Raw genomic sequence first — 21,553 nt, 5'->3', positions numbered from 1 at the left:
TCTTGATTTTATCTTTACGCGGTGCAGTGCCGCGAAATTTGAAACTTGAAAAAGGGTTCGAAAAAGGTACCTCCTAGACAGGAAATCTGCGTAGACATTTTCCTTGCCTGGCAAATACTTGATCTCATAATCATAGCCAGCTAGCATTAGTGCCTATTTCTTAATGCGAGCTGATGCGAGTGTAGGAACTGGTTCGTTGTTTCCCAGTAACTTCACTAGTGGTTGATGGTCGGTTTGAAGCGTGAAGTGGCGCCCCAGCAAGTATTTCTGGAACTTCGTAACACCGAAAACCACAGCTACAGCTTCCCGCTCGATTTGTGCATAACGTGATTCAGCCGGTGTCAATTTCCTTGACACGTAAGCAACCGGCAAAACATCACCATTCGTTTGCCTTTGCAGTAGTACGGCACCTAGACCCATTTGAGAAGCGTCCACCTGGAGTGTGACTGGCTTCTCGACATCGTAGTGTGCTAATAGCGTATGCTCACACTTTGCATCTTTCAAGGCCTGGAATGCATCTTCCTTTGCCTTGCTCCATTGTCATTTCATTTCTTTCCTGAGCAGGTTGTACAGTGGTGCTGCAATCTCTGCGAACCGAGGCACAAATTTCCGTTGAAAATTGGCCGCACCCAGAAAAGAGTACAATTCATTCACGTTGTTAGGCGGCTTTGCGACTTTCAAGGCATTCACTCGATCAGGCGAGGGTGCGATTCCCTGCACGGTTACCTGATGACCGAGGTACATTAGCTTATCCGCCATGTAGCTGAACTTCTTAGGATTGAGCTTGAATCCTTTCTCATTTAGGCAAGATAGCACTTGATCCACATTTTTCTCATGGATCTCCTCATCACGACCAGTACACAACACATCGTCGATTTAGCCCCCGCATCCTGGCAAATCGCTAAGGGTTTCTTCCATTACCCGTTGGAAAATAGATACGGCGCTGTGAAAACCAAAAGGGAGTCGTTTGTACTGATACAACCTCTGCATGGTATTGATAGTGGTGTACTTCCGACATTCAGGTGCGATCTCTAGCTGGTGGTAGGCTTGCGACAAATCCAGCTTAGTGAATTTAGACCCCGGGCCCAATTTGTGCAATAGCTCCTCAAGAGTGGGTAGCGGGTATTGCTCGCATTTAGAATGCAGATTGATAGTGCCACTGTAGTCACCGCAGATTCTCAACCCACCTCCTGATTTCTCTACCGTGACAGTGGGGGAGGCCCATTCTGAATGCGTGACTTTCTCGATTATACCACCTGCTTCCAACTTATTCAGAGCCTCAACATAACTCTCCCGAATTGACAGTGGTACAGTCAGACCTCGCTTATCCGGTCCTCGTTTATCCGGATCCCTCGCCATCCGGAAGAAAATTGTTAGTCACCGATTTACAGCAATGCTATGCACACACCCAGTGTGTGTGTTCGATTATCCGGTTCCCTCGCCTATCCGGATATTTTTGTGGAAAACGGATGTGTGCGGTTAAGCGAGGTCTGACTGTACCGGCCTTGCCTTTCGGTAAACAGGGCGCTCATCAGACACATGCAATTTCACCTGCACGCCTTTCACCTTTCCCACTTCTGAGGTGTCGAACAACTCTGGGTATTTCTCAATGAATTTAGCGCCAGACTTTTCGACCTGGTGCACTCCGAAAATTGATTTCCAGGGGAGTTTGAACAAAGCCATTGCATCTCTGCCCAGAATTGATGGACGGTTTCCATTTGTCACCCTCACCAATAGTGTGTGCAATTGTGTGCCCATTTGGAACTCCATTTCCACTTCCCCGAGATAATTAATAACATCTCCAGAGTAGGACACAAGGTTGATACTGGATTCCATCAGGTTACTCAGCACACCATTGCATTGCAAGAAATCTGCGTTGCTGAGAATCGTGACAGCACTTCCCGTATCAATCTCCATTTGGATAGTGGTACCCATTACATCTAATGACACAGTGTACGGTAGTCGCCCCTTTGCATTTACATTATACATGGTGACATCGGGTTTACTAGCACATGGAACAAACTCACCAATTTCTTCCGCGATGTGATGGACGGTTTGTCCCGACTTCTTCTTGCGGCAAGCTCTCTCGATGTGATCCACCGTACCACACGCATGACACTTCACACTCTTGAAGTGGCACTCTTCCGGTTTGTGACCAGACTTGTCACACCGAGAACATTTCTTGTCGTACGACTTCAAAGTTGGAGTTGGCTTGCTCGTCGACTGGCGCGAACGAACAGCGTGGACGGGCTGCGCCGTCAATTGCTCCGACTCTCTCGATGCAGTTTCATAGGCTGATGCCATCGTCACAACGTCCGCCAAACTTGAGGTCTCCTTAGCTTTTGACAATATCTCCTTCGTAACACTCATCGACTTCAACCCACTGACGAACTGGTCTCGGAGTGCCCTGTCCAAATACGCCTCAAATCTACAGTCCATGGCTGCTTGCTTTAGTCTAGCTGCATACTGTGTTGCTGACTCTCCATCCTTTGGACAAATCCTCTGGAATCTATGAGTCGCCGCCAACACACTGACATTAGCCTTGAAGTGCTCTGAAAGCAATTCTCCGAGTTCCGTAAACGTTTTCTGCGCTGGGATGTCTGGCAGGCAAAGACTCTTCAGGATCGAGTAGTTCTCAGCAGAGAGTTGACTGATCAGGACAGCTGCCTTTTGTGTGTCCGCCGCTCTCTCCTCATCCGCGGTTGCCCCAGCTGCGACTTGTCCAATACTGTTGGTGATAAAATAAAATGGGAGTCTCTCTACATACTCACGAAAATCACCTTTTTCAAAAATTTCAAGCTTCGCTCGCGACATCTTCGTCTTCTATCTTCGTCGCCAAATTGTTATGTCCCCTTGCGGACTAACATACCATTACATTCATGCATTCTCACTGGCACTCACAAACACTAGCATTTGGAAGACATTACTCTTGGTCAGGTAAAGCAACAACAATATCCGAGCATGCGCAATACAGTAGCAAACGGTGTAGTAGATATATTATGACTAACTTGCATACACAACAGCATTCCATGGAGATTGCAAGAAAATAATGTGAAAAAAACTCAAAATTTGACCCATTTATGGCCAAAAGCTAGGATATCATCTTTTTCTGAATGGACTGTAGCTATTATCTCCACAAGCTTTCGCGTACGATGTCAAGGACATGTTGTCCTTGTCGCTGTTGTCACTGGTGTCCTCCGCACCACCTGTTGCTGTCACCTCAGTGCCATCCAATGACTCTGCATTGTCAGCAGGATCAACAAGTTCCGGCGACGCAGATCGTTCCTAAGTTGAAGATGAAAAGTCGGAGATGGATGGCTCAACATGAGGCAGCTTGGCAGGGCCCGACTGCAGAGGCTGAGTGAGCCGTAATGAGAGGCTGGGTGAGCCGTCTGACTGTGAGAGGCTGAATGAGGCGTATGAGGAGCCTGGTAAGCAAGGTTGACTCCCCAAAAGGAGAACCTCCTATTCACTCTGGGATGCCACAGATTGTGGACAATTGTAGATCGAGGAAGAATGACTTGCCATTCCAGCTATCAAGTAGGTGAGACCACCAAAGCAGGTCCAGATGACATTCCTGGGAGAGGCGGATGCGATGGTAGGGCTTGGAGACGTTGCGTGTGGCATCATACAGTCGGCGCATGAATGTACGGCCCGGCGTGATGACGCTGCTGGCAAAGTTCAGCTTGCCCAACAGCTATTCAAGCTCCCGTAGATGACAGGATTGAAGGCGAAAGGCCACTACTGGCACTAGTCTGGAGCGGATGCCGTCAACCTTGTCCTGTGGGCCACAAGCCACTTTTTAGTGTGTGTGTGGGGGGGGGGGGGAGTGTGGATGTGTGTGTGTGTGTGTGTGTGTGTGTGTGTGTGTGTGTGTGTGTGCGTGCGTGTGTGTGCACATGTGTGTGTGTGTGTGTGTGTGTGTGTGTGTGTGTGTGTGTGTGTGTGTGTGTGTGCATGTGTGTGCGTGTGTGTGCATGTGTGCCTGTGTGTGTGCATGTGTGTGTGCATATGTGTGCGCATATGTGTGCGCATATGTGTGCGCATGTGTGTCCATACCATATGTGTGTGTCTAAGTTCACGTGTTTGCTTGTATGTGCATAATATTATGTGCATGTGTGTGTGTTGTATGTGTGCGTGCATGTGTGTACATGGACATGTGCATGCATTTGTGTGTGTGTAGGCGGAACTGATTTTACAAGCAGCCCCGGCATTCCTTTGCCTTGGCATACTGGCTGTGTACTTTTTCATTCGCCTTGTCCGCTATGTTCTGGCGATGGCGAATAGGGATGACATGGTAAGGTGATACCAGCTTGAATTGCAGAAATGCCTTGGAGCAATCAGGACTCCCATTCACGTCTATACATATACCGTGATGTCGCGTATAAAATCAGGTGATTACGGCCGTATAAGCCGGGGTTCAAACCATGCTTCTATTGAGACAATGTTTCTTTAACCTTGCCACATTGTCACGAGAGTATTGTCACTGCTGCCCGGCCAATCATCACCCTACTCCACTGACATTGGCCAATTCCAACTAACCTGCTCATGCCGGGTTCTAGCCAGGAAAAATTGTAGGGTACGGGAGGACAAACGATTTACCCGTGTTTTTCACGTTCCAATACTGCCTGGCCAAGCGAAATGCAATGTACGGGTGCAGCGAGCACCCGGAACGATCGATTTGTGGCCGCTTTTTCGTTACGTGAACTGATGAACACAAAAATAAAAATAAATGAGTAGGGTGGTGCGCTATCAGAGTAGGGGGGGGGGGGGGGGGGGGGGCTGCACGCCCTAGTGTGTTCTGCCTGGTCTGAGCGGCTTTAGAGCAATGTCATTCGCTGTGTGCTCTTGGAACTTGACTGCAGGTCAACCTGCTAGCCCGTTATGAGTTTGGCCGAAGCACCAAATGTGAGCTACCATATCTCAGAAGCCTGCTGAAGCGGTGAGTCCTGTACAATCACTGCCATGGTTACTTCCCCTGGAAACAAAGACTTTTTTTGTGACTTTTTGTTCGCATTCTAAGGAGTTACTCTGCTGAAGAAATTGTGCTCAGTGTAAGAACACTTCAAGACAATGAGTGGACTGTACTTCTTTTTAAAGTACGTACAATCTCATACTGGTTTAAATCTCACTTGCAGTCACCATTGCTCTATTCCTCAGAGCTCAATTCACCAGAACTGACCGGTTGATCGAAGTCACAGAGTGTTGTGTTTCGGAGGAAGTATGATGAAGTAATATCTTGTACAAGCCACGAATATTGGAAAAAGAAATTTTATGAAGAGAAATAACTCAAAGAGAAACAATGCAAGACTCAAACACCAATAAGCGAAGGCAAATTCACAAACAATCACGATCATTTTGGTCCTCTTTACTCAAGTGAGTGGCTTAAGTCACCATCGGGATAATGTTATGGTCATCTGTAACAGCACCGCTCCCGTCTTTGGCATCTGGCCTCATAAGTTAGTAGTGAACCTTGCACAATGGCTGCTACTGCTGCCACTGCTTGACACTTGGTGTATTTCTGTTTGACTCTTGCCTTGCGTGTGCTCACTGCAGACGATTTGTGGAGAAGAAGTTGAATGAGCTGCACCGGGAAATGGCCGACGAGAAGATATCCGTGTCCCGATCTGTGCTCCGGCGCCTGTGGAAAACAATTGTTGCTTTCATGAAGGACAATTTCCCCATCCCTACGAGAAAGGACAGTAAGTTGACCCAGATCTACTGTATGGTGAAAAGAGAATGAATGTCGGTGGCCCATAGCCAGAGTTAGGGGGCCAAACTGATCCCAAGTGGACCCAGCGCAATTCGCAAGACGGCTAACATGTGGAGACAAGTCTACCAACATGACTGTAGTGGAAACTGTGCCTTGTCATTGGTATCAGAACGGGCTAACAATGAAAACTTCTCAACCCATGGACTCATCAGCATGGATTGTTCACCAGAGATAAGTGTTGTGGAAGGAAGCTGCTGACATGTCCTAGTTTGTCCTGAGGCCAGAGTCGATCATACCGAGACATTCCTTTGGGTGTTGATCCGTTGCATTCAAGTTACCCATTTTTTAGTTTTAGATTGTAGTGACACAGAAACAGAATAGTTTGGAATCCACTCGACATTCACCCTAGGTTCTGACATTTTCTAGGTACTACTCCAGTGCAGCCAGTACCAAGACGGAAAGTGAATTTGCGCCAGTTCCTATTTTGTGTCCACCGTTCCGACAAGTCACCACCCCTGTACATTGTAACTCTTGACTTGGTATGGCATGTCTTGTGATTCACACCGTCCACCGTAGCAAACACTGCTTGTTGATAGCAGACACTACTTGTTTGAGGGTGGAGGGAGGAAGGGGGCAGGGCGTAAAGTGAACGATATTGTTTGCTTCAGCGGCGGCATAAAATGCTGATGGCCACTCCTAATATTCCCTCGCATGGCCTCTGAACCATTGGTTTACCTTCATCAGAACACTGTACAGTCATGTAGTCATGAATTGATCTATTCTCAGTAACCATGTTAGGCTGTGTACCGTTCTGGTCAATTAGAAGTTTGGACATGCATCAGCCATGACCGCTTGCATTATTCCTATGTGTGATTTGTGTGGTTTGGTCGCCTGTGCAGCATTCAGCTACTCTCCAGCTTTCCTCAGCTCCATATTGCTGGGTCTTGTTTGTGTCTACATGGTAAGCTATTCTTCCCCCTCTTCCCCCTCTTCCCCCTCTCCCCCCCCCCCTTCCCCCTCTCTCCCCCCCCCCCCTACCCTCGTTCACCTCTCTCTTAGTGACTGTATATCATAGTCACAGTGATAATACTGGAATGCAGCTGTGCGCATGCGCTTACCTTGAAATGACGTATACGGGCTGCTACCCCGAGTTAAAAAATGCAGTCATACAGTCATATAAAACATAAAAGTGCTCCACGTGCGTGACTTCCACTTTCGCATCATTCTTTTTTCTTCTCTCTGTTCTCTAATCATGAAATCTGAGTTAAATTCCAATTTGAGTGTGTTACCGGTATGCAACTTTCTTGACTTTTTCCTGGTTGAAAAAATATAAACACGGTCTCCAGTATTATCACGGTCTCCTCTATAAGCACGGGTGCGAGGTGGGTTGAAAAAATATAAGTACCGTGTTTATAAGGGAGATAATACGGGTATGCATGTTTGTGTGGATGTGTGTTTGTATGTGTGTGTGTGTGTGTGTGTGTGTGTGTGTGTGTGTGTGTGTGTGTGTGTCCGTGCGTGTGTACGTGTGTGTGTGTGTGTGTACGAATGTTTGTGTGCAACAGCTGCTTGTTGTGATGGTGCCTCCCATCTATTCAATCTTTTCGAGTGTTCAAAACTTAACTCAACTTACAGACAACGAGGTGGCCAGAGATATCTTGAACGTAATTCCAGGTAAGAATCCCCTTGGTAAGAATCCCCTTGGTAAGAATCCCCTTGGTAAGAATCCCCTTGGTAAGAATCCCCTTGGTAAGAATCCCCTTGGTAAGAATCCCCTTGGTAAGAATCCCCTTGGTAAGAATCCCCTTGGTAAGAATCCCCTTGGTAAGAATCCCCTTGGTAAGAACCCCCTTGGTAAGAATCCCCTTGGTAAGAATCCCCTTGGTAAGAATCCCCTTGGTAAGAATCCCCTTGGTAAGAATCCCCTTGGTAAGAATCCCCTTGGTAAGAATCCCCTTGGTAAGAATCCCCTTGGTAAGAACTAGTGTTTAATGATAGCTTGCATAGACCTCGGTCCTACCGGTAGGACCTACCGGTAGGACCATCATACACAGACATGCTGCATGGCCATTCAGGCATTGTTGTAACATTGGCCTAAAACTTGACCCTAAACTGTTGCTCAGGGGCTAATGAAGGAGTCCACACATTTTAGACGTGATCGCACAAGGCATAGTACGAAATTCCATGGTAACAGCAAATGGTAACCATGGAAACGGTGTATGGAATTATGCACTCCACTGCCTTGGTAGACTAATAAAAACATTAGTACCTCACCACGATTGATGTGCCATGGTCAAAATTCACTTTGGACAGAGTTGCTAGCGCTCCGACAGGAGTATGTGCGGCCATTTTGACAATTGATAAAATTGCGCGTATGCAATGCACTGGACATAGTCTTGCATTTTGCGCCATTACTTTGCCTGACAAAGACCTCATCTCAACAATTGTTTCAAGAAATTTCTCAACCAAAAGCACTTTTGCAGCGCGATTTCTTGGGTCCTACCGGTAGGACCCGTGGTCCTACCGGTAGGACGGCATGCAAGCTATCATTAAACCGAACACAGATTCTTCGAACCAATAATCTATCGAATAATTTCGCCCTCCATCGAACGAATAATCTATATTCTATCATACGCATGATGGCATTTTTCAACACTTTTTCAGCACTTTTTAAGTAGTTTTTTTAAAAAAAATTCTGCTGATTATCGGATTTTGTTATGTGGAGGTGCAAAACCGGTTAACCTGTACCGCCAAGAGTACACAACCCCCCCCCCCCCCCCCAGAGTGTGCAACGCATGATCCAGCTCTGCATAGGGTCTTGGTCGGAAGTGGTCAAAGACCGAAAATCACATTCACTGCATCCATGTTTCCCTCGTATGGGAAGAACAGAAGTATTACTAGATACCGATAGGAGATTAAAACTTGGAGGAGAGGAGATTGAGAAGAAATACTACGAGCGATCTACGCCGTGCAAATATCAGCACTGAGCATAGGTCGTTTTTTTGTTTGTTTTTTTCGATTTCTGATAATTCCTACGACTATTCGATTATTCGTTCACCCCACGAATATTCTAAATTATTCGATTATTCGATTATTCGTTTCAACACTAGTAAGAACCCCCTTGGTAAGAACCCCCTTGGTAAGAATCCTCTTGGTAAGAATCCCCTTGGTAAGAACCCCCTTGGTAAGAACCCCCTTGGTAAGAATCCCCTTGGTAAGAATCCCCTTGGTAAGAACCCCCTTGGTAAGAATCCCCTTGGTAAGAACCCCCTTGGTAAGAATCCTCTTGGTAAGAATCCCCTTGGTAAGAACCCCCTTGGTAAGAACCCCCTTGGTAAGAACCCCCTTGGTAAGAACCCCCTTGGTAAGAACCCCCTTGGCAAGAACCCCCTTGGCAAGAATCCCCTTGGCAAGAATCCCCTTGGCAAGAATCCCCTTGGCAAGAATCCCCTTGGGGGAATCCCCTTGGTAAGAATCCCCTTGGGGGAATCCCCTTGGTAAGAATCCCCTTGGGGGAATCCCCTTGGTAAGTTGGCAGTATTCATGTACAGTTACCCTGTCATTACTGGACGCCGCCGTTGGTATGGCAGAAACGTTCCTCGTACAACTGGATCCCTATTCTACATGTATCATACTTGCCGGAGCATAATGTGCACCTGAGCATAATGCGCACCTGAGCATAATGCGCCCCCCGCCCCCACCCCTTTGTGAGCGATCATTCAGCAATCATATGTGCAGTCACCACGAGCGGGGAACTGAGTTTTACGCCTGTTTTCCCCCACGTTGATTTTGACGATTATTTTCGCGAGCATGTGCTCTTGAGTTGAGCAGAGTCGCTGTCGTTCTGTATCCACTATCCAAGCGTTCTTGGTGGTGTTCATCACTTCGTTCTCTTTGATTGCTGGTTCCAATATCCCGGATGTGTTTGTGTGTTTGTGTTTGCCGTGCCAAGCTTCGTCGCTCTTATCAACACTCATTGCTACCTTGCTCATCATCCTGCATTCACTGCACATGCTGCGATGCTATAAGTAAGTGTAGCATGTACTGAACGTGTATTCACTTTCCGGTAGGGGTGAGACGAGTGCTGATATTTCTTGCTCGAATACCCTGGAGAAAAACCGAGCGAGTACTCGACCGATCTCGAGTATTCCTTTTTGCTATGTTATGAATTTTATTTGTGACCCTTCTGCACACCACACCTGCACTTATGCTTGAAGTGTGGACACGAGCTCCTGGCATTTCACACCCCTGAACTGCACAGCACCTGAGCTATGCTGCCAGTGCTTGACATGCAATGCATGACAGGCAATGGAGGAGCAACGTTCCCTGCTCCTAGACAGTGCTGACATATTTTGCAGCTTCGTTACGTATGCTAAACTACTTTACGTATGCTAAACTACTTTACGTATGCTAAACTACTTTACGTATGCTAAACTACTTTCGAGTACTACCTCCGACAAGCGAAACTTGGCGCGTTTTTTTGATTTTTTTGTGTTGGTAACAAAACTACTTCACAAGGCTGTGCGGTACGACCGGCCATGCAACCGGGTGCAGGAAGCCAAGCGACGAGCTGGTGAGTGGCACATGGCTCAGACTCAGTCAGAGGCAAGCGTGTCTCTCATGTACCAGCAAAACTGGCCAGGATACAGCTGCCTTAGTATTACCTACTGTACATATTGGGTATGGACTGCGCTCAGTTTCTTTTCTGGCGGCAGGTCGGTGGAACACTCTTCCTCCAAACTGTCGTCAGGCACAATCTGGTGGTACTTTTGCTCACCTCACAAAGATTCACCTAGGGTTCCCTGTAACAAGGCCATGCCTGTTGGGACTCCCCTAGTCAAATAATAAAATACTACTACTACTACTACTACTACTACTACTAACTGTGCGCGCGTGCATTCTGCGAAGGAGAATTGTCGTGCTTTCGCGTTGCAATGCAAAACCAAGGAGTTTTCTCTCTCTCCTCTTGGTCACTCCGCCAGCACAGAGTCTATGCGTCCATGCCAAACAATACTAGCGTCTTTCAACAGCCACCAGAGCGATGCGTCTCTGGTGGCTAAGGAAAATCGCCAGGAATTGCTGCAGGCAATTTTGGACAGTTGGCGAGAATACCCTGCAAAACAGTTGGAGTCCAGGCGCTTGTGGAGGTGTTGCACAGTTCTTACCACGTCAATCTGGGGGGGGGGGGGGGGTGGGTGGCTGGGGGGGGGGGGGGGGTAGTGGCGGCGGAAACGACTACCCTCGACACCGTGGCTCGAGCACAGCACACAGGAGCGACATCGAGATTTTCAGAGCGATTACAACAGAGGTACTTGCTGCAACTGAATCCGCTCTAGTCGCACCTTCGTCTCAAAACAGGGACAATTCCTCTCCAGAAGAAACTGCGATCTCTGAATCAGAGGACAGTTGTTCAGCCTAACAGATGCCGCTAATGTCCTTGTTGAGCAATACAAAGTTGAATTTTGGTGAGTCAATCATTAGTTTTGATTGTAAAGTGTGAGTTATTTCGAGTAATTTGAAGTAAAAAAACGCGCCAAGTTCCGCTTGTCGGAGGTAGTACTATTTTCAGAGCGACTACTCGCTCGCAAAAATACTACGAGCGCGTACTCGAGAAATCGATATAGTCGTTTGAGTCGTTTCACCCCTACCTTCTGGGGTTTAGGGAGTTCGTAAAGGATCGACTGACTGAAGGAATGTTGTTGGTTACCAGCTTGATTCACCGCTAACGCCGCACGGTAGATTAGCAGTGCGAAGAGAAAGTCGGATGAGGAACTTTCCAGCGCGCCATTGTTCCTTCCGGCAGCCGATAGCAGTACCACTACTGTTGTGGTTAATGATACCGTCATGTCCGAGTTGTCGAAAACAGTGGTGTGCCACACTCCACAGCAGTGCAGTGCAGCGCAGCGGTGTTGCGGAACAGGCAGTGAGTGCCTGCCCTGGCGCGCACCACAGTCCACAGGTACATTGCAGTGCAATGCAGTGCATTGCAGTGCAATGCAGTGCATGCAAGCGTGTCACAACACAGTCTAGTCTGCTGTAGGAGCCTTACCTGCCCTGGCAATCCACAGCACAGTCCACGGCACAGTCCACAGCACAGTCCACAGCACAGTCCACAGGACAGATCTCAGCACAGTCCACAGGACAGTCCACAGGACAGATCTCAGCACAGTCCACAGCGCAGTCCACAGCACAGTCCACAGCACAGTCCACGGCACAGTCCACGGCACAGTCTACAGCACAGTCCACAGCACAGATCTCAGCACACTCCACATGAACTAGTTTTATTTGTGCACACATGCAGTGCATGTACACCGTGCAGTAAAAAAATCTTATCCGTGCGTGAAGCTTTTGCGATTTAGTGCTGCTTGCGAAAGTCGCGAAATTTGATCTCTCGTGAAAGTTAGTTGTTTACAGTAGGTGATGTGGCTAGCAGACTGCACGCTGTGACACCATCACTGGATGAGGTAGACTACCAGGATGCACCCTGTGACACGCTGCATGCTGTGTCATCATCACTGGATGAGGTAGACTGTGCGCTCACGTTTGATTAAGAATACACGTATCTCATGAATCATGGACCCCAGCCTCCTCGGACAAAGACCATTCGACTCGGAGCCCCAAACTCTACACACCCTGACATTTTTTTTCATTTTCACCGTACTTTCCTTTTAATTCTCTTTGACGTTTGTCATTGTGTTTGTATATGTTTGATGTGTACTTGATTGTTTGTTGACACAGGCGTCACATGACCCGGCTCTACCGTGGTGACAGCTCATTTATGGCCCATGCTTGCCCCCCGCCTCTGACACAAATGGTAAGCGCAAGCAAGTCACTGTGTGCTGAAACGGCTGGCATTGAACACAGCTGCCCTGTAGTGTTAAGAACCTATGTGTGTGTGTGTGTGTGTGTGTGTGTGTGTGTGTGTGTGTGTGTGTGTGTGTGTGTGTGCGTGCGTGTGTGTGTGCGTGCGTGCGTGCGTGTGTGTGTGTGTGTGTGTGTGTGTGTTTAATGTATGGGGATGTTGTTTTGCTTGTATTTGTCTTTGCAGAAAGCGTATGGTCGCTTCCTTGGTCTCCAGGCAGGTTATATCATATGGGGTAAGTGGCAAACGTGCACTGCAATTAGGGGGCATCGTAAAAGTCTTCTGCCGTCCCGGAAATGAACAACATTACCGGTTGACTTCACACCTCCCTCCCCCCTCCACTCCCAAACAAGCAGTGTTTGCTATGGTGGACGGTGTGAATCACAAGACATGCCATACCAAGTCAGAGTTACAATTTACAGGGGTGGTGACTTATCGGAACGGTGGACACAAATCTAGGAATGGGCTCCAATTCTCTTTCCATCTTGGTATTTTTGATTCGAAACGTATCGGTAAGACCACGATATGTTTTACTCCCAGGCAACTGTTCATCATCCTGCGATGTTCAAAAGCGCCTTGCCAGTTAGGTGAGCTTTTGAGAGCTGCTTCGCACTGCGATTTGAGTTACACGCAGAAGAATGTATAGCCGCTCTTCGTGGGTGTCCAAGATGTATGTGTGTGCATGCGCATATGTATGTGTGTATGATTGTGTTCATGCATGTGTGTGCAGGCGTGTGTGTGTGTCTGTGTCTGTGTCTGTGTGTGTGTGTGTGTGTGTGTGTGTGTGTGTGTGTGTGTGTCCCATATGGTGCAGTGGTATGTGCAGCGATTTCCAATCGATAGGTTGCGGGTTCGATTCCCGACGATTATGGTCACACACGTCTTTCTTCTCTTTCTCAGACTCTTCCTGACTTTTCTTTCATTCTCCTGGGTGGTTACCAACAGCCAGTGCATGCCGGAGTATGTGGTGTGATGTGTGTGCGGGAAAAAAATAAAAAAGACCAAAAAGTAGGGATTCACGGGCCAGAAAAAGCCACTTCATAGCTGTGTGGTGTAGACCAGGGAGTAGTACAATACCGGGAGATGACACGGGCACACATCCAGGCGGGCGAGCTTTGCCTCAGGTCACTTTTCTGTGGAGCGCTGTGTCCCGGGAAACGTCACGAAATGTCGTACTTTGCGTACCTTTATCGTAGCATTTCGTAGCATTTTTCAAAAAATTTCATAGAACCACTTCAAGAGAGTGCCAGAATGCTGTCAAGAAGTTTTCGAGCAGTACTTTTTGAAGTTTGTTTTGACGATGTAGGGAAGGAATCCATCAGTCTTTGCTGAGTGATGAGGATGAATCCTACGAAGGATATCAAGTAGCAGCTGGCCTTCACACGGGTACCTTCAGTGTGTCCAGTATTTACGTGGGCGGCTTGTAAGAGTGAATTTTTCTTCCTAATTTAATTTGTATTACTTTTAGTTATTCACGTCGTTTCTAGGGGAATAGATAATGTTGACGCAAGTTTTAGCAAGAGTAGATAAACAAGAGTGTGCAACTCGCGGATGGGTTGGCCCACGGCAGAATTTTTTGTTGACGTAATCTTTTCGACGACGCACGCGCTGCGAGCCTTTTGGAGAGGTTTCCCTCGTGCACTTGGCCGGGCTTTACACTACAAGGTCTGTGCCCAGCACGTGCTCTCACACTGCTCTGCGGCAAAGTCCGCGTTTCTCTGAAAAAAGGTGACGTCAACAAAAAATTCCGCCGTGGGCGGGGGTATCTGCAGATTGTGCAGGAGAGATCCGGAGTTGCACACTCTTGTTTATCTACTCTTGGTTTTAGTCACAATGAACGACATGTTTCAGGTATGGCTGACCCGTCTCAAGATAGTAAGGCTATTCCGAATCCAGATGCTATAGTCGTCTGAGTGAAACACAAAATAAAATAAATTTTATACTGCTGAGACAGCTAGCTATTCGCAAATGTCACTATGACGCATGTCTGTGTCAAGCAAGGAGTAGCACAATGGTACAATGGTATTGTGCTACTCCCTGCTACAAAGCCTGAGATGTTACGCGTTAACAGGAACTGGTGTTGATGATAAAGGCAGTGTGGAATTATGTACATTGTTACTGGTGCAAGTGACCATGCCGTGTAAGTCATGTATGCAGGTAATCAGACCAAGCGTAAAAGGATAAAGATAGCCTGTTTATGTACTACTAGTACGTGTGCTTATTATAGATACTTTGTGTGACTACTAGTTGTATGTGTCTGCATATTACTATACGTAATAGTACGTAATTGCTTTTTCTACAATTTGTACTTTGTGGGGAGCTGCGTGACGATGAAATATGGCCACCAAGAGCGTACGCAATCAGAATCGTACAATATCATTACGTAGAGGATATAACCCGAGTCAGAGGGTTATACCGGCTGAATATAAATCCCGACTGCGATAGCAGGAGGGATTTATATGAGGGTACAGTATAACCTGACTAGGAGGGTCATATCCTACTTACGCCAGGTACCCCTACGCATTTCCAGAACAACGCACCTATTTTGAGATCTCGTACATCATGCAGTACACGAACATCTTCTGATGGTTATCAGTTGTCAATTGAAAGAATGGTCGAGCAACATCAGAAGGAGATTCCTCCGTGGATGTTTGGCATAGGATTTCCTTTCAGTTCCAGTGCATATTGTAGCATCTTCATGATCTTGTCTCGTGAGCGGTGCGGAAATCAACTGCTGGGGTGCTGGAGTTTGTCGTTGAATCAAACTACCGTCACTAGTTAGATTACAGCTTGGACTCTTTGGGAGTAAGTGTTACTATAATTATGGTACAGTGCTGATTTTAACATGCGGCATCTTATAATCAGTTTTGCTTACTACTTGCAAGTAGATGCATTTGCATGCACTGTTTTGTATCACTGTATCACATTTCAATCCAATCTAGCATTTTCCAATCGGGTTGAAGTACACTCTGTATTATAAACTTAGTTACGAAGGAGACAGTCTGTTGATGATCTTCAACTCTTTGAAGTACAATGTACATTGCTGACCCATTTGGGATACTTCGTGGTTATTCGACGTTCTTTATCCTCAGATTCAGTATAATAGAATACTCTGTAGACGAATTCCAGGTCATTCTTCTTTTCCATTGTGTACTGTTCCTCGTCAGTGTGCCGTTCTGTGTGGAGTGTACACATGCATGTGGTGTCTGTTGTGAATGGTCCGCGCGCTGGAGTACTGCCGCCGTACAAGTTCACTGCCTTTCAGACAGTGAACTTGTACGGCGGCAGTGCCCTAACGTAAGTACCGTGCACCGGGATTTATATTGGCCAGTATAAATCCCGCGCGGGATTTATACTGGCCAATATAACCATGGCTAGATGAGCGCTGATTGGCTGAAAACAGGCCCTCCGTACCGTACCATGGTATAATCCATGATTATAACCAATGTTACTTTTATGGCACCGTGGAATCGTGTACAGCGTACAATGCCACAAGTCATCCCTGTGCCATTCATGTTATGCAAATAAATAATCACCAGGGAGTAGTACAAAAGGTGATCATGTCAAACACAAAAGGATAAAGACGAATAGTTTTATGTACGCGCACGTGCGCGCGCGTGGGTGGTGTACAAGTACAAGAGGGTGTGTGTATGTGTGTGGGTGTAATTGCAATTGGCGTTGGGCAGGCAGACTTCGCAGCCACACCCAAGTCGTCGCTCTTCCTCTTCTGTCCACGAGTTCTGGGAGTTAAAAAAGCAACCAGCCCTGGCCTCATTCAGTGCTGAAAACAAGTGATCTTGAACATTATGTTCAAATCTATACAACTAAATAAGTTTCGAAATTTTCGGAATGAGTTTTCCAAAGTGTTACAGTCTCTAACACGTTGAGATGAAGTAGAATGGTAGACAAATAGGTATAGTTTCGAAATATCCCAACTTGGTGAGGTGTCCGAGTGGGTCCAAATGAGAAATTCAGGTTCGTGTTACACCATGTCAAGATGAGAAAATTCCATCACGTTACTTACCTAAGATAGCGTTCTCCATATTCGTCACTTCCATCCATTTTGGGGAGTCAAGACTTGGCAGCAGTGCGGACGATGTACCAGACTAGCTCCCAAAAAAGGCTCGAGCTGAAAAGAACAAGTGGCAGCTTGTCACGAAGGGATACGTCTGGTCTTCTCGTCACTATTTGAAGGTTTCTCAGCGCTGTCAAAAGAGCAAAAATTTGAATTTTCGCGTGGTTTGTATTTTTTTTGTGAGGCAAAGCTCGTAATCCCGGATGTGTGCCCGTGTCATCTCCCGGTATTGTACTACTCCCTGGTGTAGACCAGGCTGAATAGTGGCGGCCAATTCTTCAGCCTTGCAAGCTGTTGAATGGTGCAATCCTAGCACAAGTTGCTATGGCTTCTGCTGTAGCATCGCTATCATCGCCTCCGGTGATGGGCGTCCAATGGTCCAATGGTCCAATGGTGTGTGTGTGTGTGTGTGTGTGTGTGTGTGTGTGTGTGTGTGTGTGTGTGTGTGTGTGTGTGGTGCATGTGTGCATGTACACTTGCATATAATTGCACGTGGGACACAGGTTTTCCTTTTTTTCGTTTTTTCCGTTTTCTCAGGCTTCTACATCAAGGTATTTCTATTTCTGCTGGTAATTCTCATCCTATCAGCCATTATTCTCCTGCTCAAGTACCTCGCTTTTGCGCGCAGTATCTTCTACTCGTATGTCTTGTAAGTAAAATACAAGACATACATATGTTAAGCTGTTAATGCTAAGAGGTTGTTGTTGACCATAGCGGTGACAAAACCGGCACTTGGTCCCGTCCAACAAGTAATACACAGGATAAGAGTGACTGAATTCTTCCTGAAGAAGACCAGGATAGTCGAAACTAGGGGTGTTCACGGGTAGTCGGGTACCGTGCTACCAGTGAGGACCTCGGCTAGACGGGTACAGAATAGTACCCGAAACCCAAAGTCGCAGATTATATCATGTACATGTACACTACAGTGCACGTGTACAAATTCTAGGGGTGAAACGAATATACCGAACATTCGAATATTCGTTCGTTAGGCCACAGCGAACGAACATTCGTAGTTCTCACGAACATTCGAACTTTGAGAATGTGCGTACGGTACGATAAACCCGTAAAACATGGTGATCAGTCACGATCGTTTCACACACCTCCTGTAGAATGTGTAGCTGCGTGCTTGTGATCAGCGCTGCGCCGCCAGGTGGTAGACCTACACGACCCACGCGCGCGCGGTTCACGATCTGAACCGGCACTTGACTTGGCTGAGGCGAGGCGACGACATGTAGACGAACATCGGAACAAAGCACGAGTACTCGTACTTACATATTTTTGCTGCTCGCTTTTCCTTTGACCACTTTGTAGTTTTCTTTTGTTTCGAGTTCACACTGTTCCCATGTCAGAAACTGTTTTCGGTCGTGCTCCCCGTTCTGTTTGGGATCATTTTACCAAATCCGAGGATGAGAAGTCAGCTACCTGCAGGATTTCCCGCAGCGTATGTTTAGTATGGCAAAACGGCGAGCAACCTCTATGCGCACCTGAAAACACAACTACGGTAACTTTCAGCATTCTTCTGTCGTCTCTGGGAGTGCAGTTATTTCTACGTCATCAACACTGAACAGGAAGCAAGTTGATGACAAACGTTGCTGTGACGCAACGTTCTGGTCCTCAGCAGTTGCAGTATGGCGTTGCTCAGTTGGAGGCCATTGTGCCTCAACTTTTGAAAGCAACATAAAAGACGTACTGTCAAGTTAGAAACTTTCGCAAGTGATTACATTTCGTTCCTTTCGCGGCCATTGCACATTCTGGAGAAGAAAAATCGCCACAAACTGCTCAGTACGTGCATTGTAGACTGTACAGCACAACTACAAGATTCAAAAGAGGTAAAAATCGCAAATTGTTCTCATCACAAACCAGCAGCATTCATGAAAACGCAAAAATTTGTGCACCACAAAAGTTTATTGCTATACTGTATTCAAAAATTCCACCATTTTCTTGCCTATGCCGGTTCGTGCGCGAGCACGCACGTGCGAGGAGAATGTTACAGAATGTTCGTTCGTTCGTTCGTTAACATCAAGAACGTTCGAATACTCAAATGTTATGTTCGTTTCAGCAAATTCATGTAATACTCCGCATGTCTACCCAGGGTGTACATGGTGTAAGGGAAGGGGTGCATTGTGGTGTTACCATGGAGACATTACCCGATCGGGTACCCGTGCTACCCGTGGAAAACTACCCAGACCCGATAGCCGAAGAAAATGCTACCCCCGACTCAGCACTAGTCGAAAGGTTTTAACTCGGGCGTGATCAATTCCAGCACTGTATGGAATGGGTGCGATCACTCTCCTCTTGTACTATCTTGATGCTAGCTTGGTTTGCACTGTGAGAATGTGTTACCTGTGCCATTAACACAAGTGTGTGAAGTATGACGTTACCCCTTGCGCCTTCACCGAAAGCATGCACAAAGTTCTGTATTCCAATGGACATCTTGTGTAATGAAGATCTGCAGTAGAGCACGTGAAAGTAACTTAGTGGTTCTGTTTGTTCTGACAAGATAGTCTTAGATAAGATGTCTTGATGTCTATAACGGGAGGCATGCCTGTGTCATCGTGTTTCTTCTTGTCTTGAGACTCCTGATTGCCCACTCACACGTGCCATGCTGATTGCACTCCGGCAGCTGGGCAGTACGCAATCTAGTACATAACAGTGCACACGCTCAACTATACTAGATGTTCTGACTAGCAGCCGTACCCGGGACGCACCCGGGACGTACCCGCAATGGCATACATTGTAGTAGTGTGCGAATGGGCCAGACTTCTGTCACGACACGACGTTTTGTTATTCCTTCTGCTGTGTTACCCTTCTCGGTACAGGACGGCCGTTGGAGTTTCTGTCGTGACATTTATCATCATTCACCTGATGGTGTCATTCACACGGGACAGCACTGCACCGGGCAGATATGCTGTAATCAAACATAAGTAAGCACATGCACTGTGATGTGATGTGATGTGATGTGATGTGATGTGATGTGATGTGATGTGATGTGATGTGATGTGATGTGATGTGGTGTGGCGGTAACAGCAGCAATTCTACCTGTAGAAGCCAATGTCAATTCTAACTGTTTGGCTTCTGTTCAAATCAGATTTTTCTATGTACAGTCAACACTAAAACCAGGCTGACATGCCGCCAGTGCCTCTTGAATACCAGGCCTTTATACCTCACTCCATATTCACCCACATGCAATTGCCCATCTACATAAGTGGTGAATATTGCTCAATATTCACCGCTTATATTCACCGCTTATATTCACCACTTGTTCACTTCCGATATGGTTTTTCCAGGAAAGTTATTGAAAACAAAGCACATCAATATTCACTCCTTTTTAGGAAGGAGAGTTGAGAGACAGCAGCATTATGTACAACTAGCAAGTGCAGCCATGAAAGCAAGTAAATATTAATTATACTGTGAAAGCAGGCAGGGTAGCAAAGAATAGCAATGCATTGAAGAACAACGCCACAGCAATACTAGTACATTTGAGAAGCAATCAAGCACGCTTGTTACCGCGAAAGCAGAAGATGGCACTGACTGTTACTGGTCACACTGTTCAGCTAGAAATTTCTTTCTTTGTGTTTCTTTACGCCTCTCTTTCAATGACAAACAAAATCTCTTCTTCGGCTTTGAAGCGTGTACTTTGAACACCACATTCGAGAACGTTGCACCTTGAGCATTGAAAACAAACCCAGAAGGTGATGTATCTCCCTGATCGCTACACAAACTCGTGTGTGAAGTAGCCTCAGTTACAGCAGACTGAGAAATTTCAGTCCTTTCTGAAACCGAGCATTCTGGGACTTTCAAATCGATAGCATCTGCAAACCTAGCTGACTCAGCGTGAGTTACACCATCGTATGCAGCAAGTGAATTGACATTTTTGTGACCAGTAACAGTACAGATCTTACGGTCTTCAATGCCACAGCGTTTCATGTGAGTAATGCTCGTAGCACGCAGACAGTGGTTGGTATAGGAATAAGAAAGGCCAGCGGCTTCTGAAATCATCTTCATCATGGAGTCTAACTTATTATGGGAGAGCGGGCTTTTGAAAAACCAGCAAGGCAAATCGCTAGAGAGTATCATACCTGGTGAGCACGCAGCTCGCTGAAACAGCCTGTCAACGTCTGGGTGGATCTTCGACAGGTAGCGCTTGATGATCCTCGCCTGCCGTGGGTCCTTGATGCAGCCAGGTGATGTTGTCTCAGTTCCTTTTATTCCACCGCGGTGATTTTTGCTCATGAAGTCGGTAGAAAGCGTTATACGGACATTGTCGCCTTCGCCTTCAAAGCTGAGGTCCTGCTTTCTCAGCTTAGCCTGGATTTCGCCACCTCTCAAGCAGAAGTGCGACGATATCTGGAACCAAACATACATCGATAGCTTCCGCGGGTCGCATGAAGTGCTGACACTTCATGCGACCCGCGGAAGCTCTCGATGTTAGTATCTGCGAAGTACTCACTCATCTTCTCCCAGTCGCTATCGCTGATCGGACGCTTATGTTGAACTGCTGGTTCCCGGCCTTCTCGCTTCTTCTCCTTCAACACAGCGTCCAAAACCTTGTTCGCCCGCTGGAATGCTCCATCGGTGAAAATGTTCACTATTGGCTGATGATTTGTGACTTGTCGATGGATCGCGGATCGAGCTGCAAGCAAGGAATTTCGCTTGTACTCAGAAAAGTCCTGTTTACGGACGTTAGCGTAGAACTTTTCTAGGGCATCCGCCAGCTCCGGTGCGCTGACTGAAGAGAAATCAAGCGCAGCACCAATACTGCTCTCTATACAGTAAGTATCGAAAACTCGTATCCAGTACGATGTGGCTGACGCTGTAGCAGCCGGTGTTGATTGTTTCAACAAAGTTTTGATCTCGGCAGCACCTGCACTGCCAAACCGTTTTTTCGGAGGAGGTTCATCAG

The 21,553-nt window shown here is 46.9% G+C and overlaps 1 protein-coding gene across 2 annotated transcripts in view; it reads left to right on the top strand.

Moving 5' to 3' along the window:
• LOC135805410 (uncharacterized) overlaps positions 1-21,553 on the top strand; it is a 47,762-nt gene that overhangs the window by 21,381 nt on the left and 4,828 nt on the right. For both annotated transcript variants that reach the window (XM_065319439.1, XM_065319440.1), the window contains exons 13-22: positions 4,184-4,297; positions 4,866-4,942; positions 5,557-5,702; positions 6,613-6,674; positions 7,279-7,387; positions 9,666-9,741; positions 12,452-12,527; positions 12,762-12,810; positions 17,188-17,299; positions 19,470-19,574. In XM_065319439.1, coding sequence (XP_065175511.1) covers positions 4,184-4,297; positions 4,866-4,942; positions 5,557-5,702; positions 6,613-6,674; positions 7,279-7,387; positions 9,666-9,741; positions 12,452-12,527; positions 12,762-12,810; positions 17,188-17,299; positions 19,470-19,574 — 926 coding nt within the window. The remainder of the gene's footprint in view (positions 1-4,183; positions 4,298-4,865; positions 4,943-5,556; positions 5,703-6,612; positions 6,675-7,278; positions 7,388-9,665; positions 9,742-12,451; positions 12,528-12,761; positions 12,811-17,187; positions 17,300-19,469; positions 19,575-21,553) is intronic.

This window comes from Sycon ciliatum, chromosome 1, assembly GCF_964019385.1.
Source record: "Sycon ciliatum chromosome 1, ocSycCili1.1, whole genome shotgun sequence".
Taxonomy (NCBI): domain Eukaryota; kingdom Metazoa; phylum Porifera; class Calcarea; order Leucosolenida; family Sycettidae; genus Sycon; species Sycon ciliatum.
Note: the sequence above shows the minus strand (reverse complement) of the source record. Positions and strands in the feature narration are given on the sequence as shown.